The sequence below is a fragment of the Trematomus bernacchii genome, unplaced genomic scaffold (assembly GCF_902827165.1).
Source record: "Trematomus bernacchii unplaced genomic scaffold, fTreBer1.1, whole genome shotgun sequence".
NCBI classification, from domain to species: Eukaryota; Metazoa; Chordata; class Actinopteri; order Perciformes; family Nototheniidae; genus Trematomus; species Trematomus bernacchii.
The window spans coordinates 20756-27500 of record NW_022987779.1 but is presented as its reverse complement, the minus strand read 5'-3'; the positions used below and the strand labels follow the sequence as shown (position 1 = coordinate 27500).

At 44.1% G+C, this 6745-nt stretch overlaps 1 protein-coding gene across 1 annotated transcript in view; it reads left to right on the top strand.

The window, feature by feature from the left end:
- LOC117497346 (arg8-vasotocin receptor-like) overlaps positions 1-5443 on the top strand; it is a 7428-nt gene extending 1985 nt beyond the window's left edge. The window contains exon 3 of the mRNA XM_034149309.1: positions 4998-5443. Within this exon, the coding sequence (XP_034005200.1) occupies positions 4998-5281 (284 nt within the window). The 3' untranslated portion in view covers positions 5282-5443. The remainder of the gene's footprint in view (positions 1-4997) is intronic.
- Positions 5444-6745: the final 1302 nt, after the last annotated feature.

Below are 6745 nucleotides of genomic sequence, written 5' to 3'. Positions count from 1 at the left end.
ATCCCATAATCCCCTCTGTTTCAGCCCTGTTTCAAAAGTGCTGATTCTCTGTCTGTACTTCCGCCACAAAATACACCAAAAGCAGCGAAGAAGACCCCCGAGCATGGTTGCCATGGTTGCCCTTCTGTTTATGCCCCGCGGTGGATTTAGCAACATGTAATTCATGTAATTCTCCATGTCCACCTGTTGCTGATGGTTGTGGGAGAGGAGCTGTCGATTTTGCACTAACATCTGTAGCATGGTCACTAGCAGTAGCACTAGCAGTAGCTACTGACAGTAGCTACTGCTAGTGCTAATGCTACTGACCATGCTACAGCAGTGAGCAGCAGAGGTGGGGAGAGGCGGGGAGAGGTGGGGAGAGGCGGGGCTATGGCTTCATCGTTATCAGGAAATGATCATATAGAGGCGTACACACGGAGCCGTTTGCCCCCCCAGAGCGTTCCGTTTGCAGATCTATCCCCCTTGGGACCCGTTATCGTTTGCGGGGTCGGTTTCCGCGTTTCCGTTATGTGTGAACGAACGGGCTATACGAAAGAGAAAAGTAGCGGATACAACCGTTCTCGTGTAAACAGCACATAACAGTTTGTGCCCTGCAGTTTAGATATTTTTGATGGTTTGCAAACATCTTTAATCCAATGATGAAACCAAATATGTGTGCAGTCAGTGTACCAGGGTTTCCATTTGATGGAGGTCAGCAGAGGGATTTTATTTAGCAGCCTTCAGAGTGTGTAATAACCTGAGTGAAGGATGTGCTGCTCAGCCACCTGGAGAATTTCATTATGAGATAGTAACGCAGAGTTTACTGGGTGCTGCTTTCAGGGATTTCAACCTCACAGGAATTCAATTTGCTGGCATGAAAACGTTTAAATTAAAGCTGATGTTGAATGTCAGCTTAAATACGAAAATTGAAAAGTATGAGCAGAACATCTTGGTGTGTTTCTCTGAGCTCACCGACTTTGTTTGAATTATCTTGAAATACATTCACCCTGAAGAGGAGTTCTCCAGAAAAGAGAGCATTGTTTAAAGGTTGTGTTTTTTAAGCGTAAATGCCATCAGCAGAAGTACAACACTAATGTTGGGCTATAAAGGAACTACAGCACGGTCACATGACTTAACGTCACCACCGCTAAGCTAAAGGTGGCTAATGTTGGGCTATAAACGAACTACAGCACGGTCACATGACTTCACGTCACCACCGCTAAGCTAAAGGTGGCTAATGTTGGGCTATAAAGGAACTACAGCACGGTCACATGACTTCACGTCACCACCGCTAAGCTAAAGGTGGCTAATGTTGGGCTATAAAGGAACTACAGCACGGTCACATGACTTCACGTCACCACCGCTAAGCTAAAGGTGGCTAATGTTGGGCTATAAAGGAACTACAGCACGGTCACATGACTTCACGTCACCACCGCTAAGCTAAAAGGCTTGTTTGAGATGAGCGAGACCGACACAGACCTGCGCAATTGCGATCGCCGTCTTGCTAGTGCGTTGCATGATGGTTAGTCATTTTGTCCGACTTGCTCTGGAGGCTCGCCTACATGAGACGTTGAAATCTCGCGGGACAAAGACGCCGGCAGCCTTGAGAGCGAGGCGGCGCAGTTTCTCTCCACGAGCTGCAGAAGCGAAATGCTTGATGGGAAACGACTCGCTGGTATCTCGAGCTGAGCGCTCATTGGTGGGTTTTACCCCGTGCTGGTGATGAAACTCTCCATTGGCTCGGCAAAAGCTTGTTGTGGTTTTGTGTCAGTTTTACGTCGCCACTTCCATTCACATTTTTCATCATTGTTCCACAATGTTTATCATCATTAAATTAATATCTATATATTTTATACTATACTTGCCCTGCTTACCGTTTTCATACTTTATATATCTTAGCATATTGATATATATTCATACACACTGTTCACACTGTTCATACTGCTCACAGGCTGCTGTGTATATAGTGTATTCATACCCCTCACTGTTTATTCATCATTCAATTCATTCTATATTTTATTCTGTAGATTGTGTACATTACTTTTCACTTTACTGCTTGTTGCACTCCTGGTTAGAAGCTAAACTGCATTTCGTTGTCTCAGTACCTGTAATCTGTGCAATAACAATAAAGTTGAATCTAATCTTGAGCAGGAACAAATGTATTTACTTAGTACATATCTGACATTAACGATTAAAACATTTGTGCATTCTTTATAAATGCAAACTGGTCAAGACCACTGACGGAAGTAGTTTTGAAAAGTATTAAGTGGTTCTGTCTTTTACATGTAGGATTCAACCCCCTTGTATTGATTTGTTTTAAAATGAACAGACACTTGAGTCATTCATTTGTAGTGATATCATAATTGTGGGATTTCTATTGCATCCACTTCATCTGCAACGAAGAACGCCAACGCAATTTCCGCCATTGCAAACCGAGTCAAGCCGACTCCGAGCTGTCCGACTTCAGGCGAGCTTTTTGAGACCTCCCCCGGCTGCAATCGGCTATTCTCGTCTACTTTCGAGGCGAGCCGCAGCTCATCTCAAACAAGCCTAAAGGCTCACTCTCTGTCTGGCCAAAGCCAGACAGGAAACACCAGTAGTTCTTCACACGGTAAATATCAATTCTGCGCACGTTCCCACCTCCAGCCGCTCTCATCTTGATTGAAACGTCGCCCCGCTGCTGACTTCCACTCATTGAAATCACCGGAGGTAGAGAGATACTGCGACTCAGTGTGAAGATACCTCTCAAAATTACTATCACGGGGGTTACTGGAGTGTAAACTTCCCCAAATCCAATAAAGAGCTGCTTACATAAACCTTAACTCTGTATGCAGTCAGAGCTTTTACCCAGTATAGTAATACGCCACAGTCACAGTTTAGAGAAGAGCTTTGTGAACATGATTGTCAAATTAATCTGTAATGGAAATCATTGACTGCTGCACAGGATATCATTTATATCGGCAGTTAATAGCGTTTCCATTTAGTGTTGCAAATATACGCTTTATGGTTTCCTCTATTAGATCAGCAATGACTTAATATGTTGTAAACAAGCATGGTGTGTGGTTTAATTTCACACAGAGAGAATTGTTTTTTCCTGCAACAGGATGAAATCCTCATTGCTAGAAGTCGAGAAATGTAAATTCCCCGATTACACAAGAGGCTCCCGCTGCGGTGTGGAGGGGTGGATAAACATTTAGCTGCTCAACTCCCTCCAGAGGAAGAGTAAACACCTCCGATAAGCTGCCGACATCTGCCACTGTGCCTCATAAATCAGAGTTTCTCCCCGGTCACACCTACAGTCTACTTTCTTTGGTCCGTTCCAAATATGAAAAGTTTACGATTTGGTTTCTCAGGGTATATGCAGGAATCCTGAAGTCAAATGTAACACCTTTTAAGACCTTTTTCAAGACCCTTTCCATACATTTTAAGACCAGTTCTAACCGGTTACATTGGCGACACACTTTACCTCACATTCACTATATACAGTATTGATTGTCCTTCCTCCTTATCTTCCAACCATTTGGACGCAGACTTGCATTTCCCCATAACGATGTTGTTTAACAACCGGCGTAAACGGACCTTCGCGCGCTATCAAGCAGTGAGCGTGCGATGTCCTGTTCAGATGACGTCCAATCCAACGGGATGCCATAAATAAACTACACAGAATCACACTACACACCTACGCAATGATTACATTCAGGCAGACTGTAGAATACAACCTCTTTGGACAATTGATATACTTATTGGAAACAAGCTACAAAATGTAATACCTTGGAAAATGCCCTTTAATACTTTTTAATAGCCTTAATTTTCGCTAAATTGATTTAACAACTTTTAATACTTTTTAAGACCCCGCAGACACCCTGTTTCTGCACTTGAAACTATTGCAATTGTAAAACTGTCAAAAATAATTGCAACTAGGTATTTTCTGAATCTTGCAACCCTATCCAGAGGAAGAGTAAGCACCTCCGATAAGCTGCTGACATTGCGAGAGTGGCTCATAAATCTGTGTATTTCTTTGGTCCCTTCCAAATATGAAAAGTTTACGATTTGGATTCTACACTTGACACTATTGCGATTTCAGTTATTTTCTGAATTGTAACTAAGCTATGCGATGCAATTTCGGTAATTCAATCAGGAGAGACGTTGATGTATGGAATACATATTTATTACCGGGACACATGATATGAATGAAATAATGATTGCCACAATTATAACAGGAGAATGAAATGGTGTTTGGCGATTAGGCCCCAGTTTGCAGGATAATCATTCAGGAGGGGGAGGAACCACTCCGATGAAACCCCCCGGGGTCTAGACACTGGTGGTGGTGATAAGTAGGTGGGAACGGACTGAAGGGAGAAGGTTTAGCTTGGTCCTGGAGGAGACGGGAGGCAAAGGGGTGGAGGAGGGTTGCGTTTTGCCACCTGAAATGACAGCTGACAGAGGGAAGAGCAGATATAAAGGGATTAGCGGGAGCTATGATAGGCTTGTGAGAATGGAGAGAGGAGAGATTGGTTAGCTGGGGAGTGACGCCCCCGATCACTTAATGAGGAAGGAGAGTGTAATGTGGTGACGTGTAATCTGAATGAAGAGCTTGGTCTTCCTGATTGAACTTGCGCTGAGCTTCATTTGTCTGTACTGTAAAGCCCCTACTAGCTTTAGAGTATGATAGGGTTGCAATATCTGTCAAAAAGTATTGCAAACTAGTTCTGTTCTGAATCATGCAACCCTATCAGATCTCCAGAGGAAGAGTAAACACCTCCGATAAGCTGCTGACATCTGTGCCTCATAAATATTGAAGTGACTGTTATTTTGTACATATTGATTGTTTTGCATTTATGTCTTAATGTGTGCATATGTATAAATGTGTCTGTTGAGGATATACATATTTTTATATATATTTGTATTCGGGGTTGTGGGAAACGGTATTTTTCGATGTCTTTGTCTGTACACACAAACTGAAAGATTGACAATAAAGTTGACTTTGACTTTTGACTAAATGTGTGTTTCCCCCGTAGATTCGGAGAACAAGGCGGTGACGGTGGCCGCTCTGCTGGCCAGCCTCAACAGCTGCTGCAACCCCTGGATCTACATGATCTTCAGCGGTCACCTGCTCTCAGACTTCACCCGCAGTTTCCCGTGTTGCCGTCCTCTCCGCAGGAAGTTAGGACACCAAGACTCGGACAGTAGCAGCCGGAGAACAACTCTGCTGTCCCGCCTGCAGGGGTCCCGCCTCTCAGAGCCCTTCAGAGACCTCAACACACCCCCAAAAAACTGCCCCCAGGTCCAGTCTGCATCCTGACCACCGGAAACACCAACTACGTGTGTTTGATTTACTGAGAATGAGAGAAAGATATGAACTTCTCTGCTGGTTTGTCGCAGTAGGAAGGTGTGATCTCACTGTAGGAGCCAACATGCTGTGGTAGCCTGTGTTTATAGTTATATTATCTTCATTATTATTAAAGGTCCCCTATTATACTGTTTTTCATCAATATGTCACAGGTCTCAGATATATACAGAACCTGTCTCTGATTGGCTGAAACACCAAACAGATCATTGCAGCATCCCATAATCCCCTCTGTTTCAGCCCTGTTTCCAAAGTGCTGATTCTCTGTCTGTTACTTTAGATGAAAATAAGGAGCCCCTCCCCACGCCCCTCTGAGAGAGATTTGGTTACAAAGAACTCAATAGGCGCTTTCACACCAAGTACTTTGCCGTACTTAGTTCATCAGAACTTAGTTCATCAGAACTCTTTAGTTCTGATATTGAGAGCCGATCGCGTTCACACCTGAATAAGTTCCTGGGGAAGGATTAGGCAAATGAAGCCACTGACGTCACTTCTTCTTCTTCTGCTTTGGGTTTACTGGCAGGCCCCAAACAACTTCACGGCGTATACTGCCACCCAAAGTCCCCGGCCGGAAGTCCCCGGAGTTGGGGACTGGGGCCTTCCGAGTAAATCGCCAGAAACGCAGACACCTCCTCATCTCCACCGCTCCCATGTTTTCTTTTGTGTTGCCATAAGTTAGTCTCTCTCCGTTTGTGCGCTGGGCTAATGTGATTGTCACATGGTGTGGTTAATGTTATTTAGGGCACCTGAGGCCTGTACTACGAAGCTGGATTTTCGCTTAGCCGGCTAAATTCAGGGAAATCTCGGGCTTTCCGGTCCTACGACGCTGGTTCTCTTTTTAGCGGGCTAGATTTCCATGGTAACTTATGCTGAGCGGCAAACCTCCTCGGGAGGAGGTTAGGTTGCAGGCTAAGAGATCAACTCAGTGAAAGCACTGCCTGCTGACCAATCAGAGCTCCGTGTGCGGAGTTTAAAGCGATCAATTCATATTACAGGATAGAGGAAATACAGAAAAACTGCCGTTGCAGGAAAGACGGCCGGCAAAAATCAACTGACTGTGTGAACGTGAAAATGAATAGAATATCCCCTCCCATCTTCAGAGCAATCTGACTATTATAACATTAGCGTTAAGAAAGCTTACTTAAATATCTGCCACGACATAAGTAACCGGATCAGAGTAACATTAAGTACAGTCTGCGGCACTGTGAGTGCAGACGTCGATGTGTCCCATTATCATTCATATCATATCACATCATAATGTATCATATATTTCCTTATTTGAGTCAGCTGAGCCGTATCTGGCCGTGCAACACTCACAGTGTCACATACTGTATGCAGAAGTATTATTTTAAGCAACACATTAAGTTGACGAAACACTCGAGTCAAATGTAATTAAAGTCAGATCCACTCGTGTCTTGG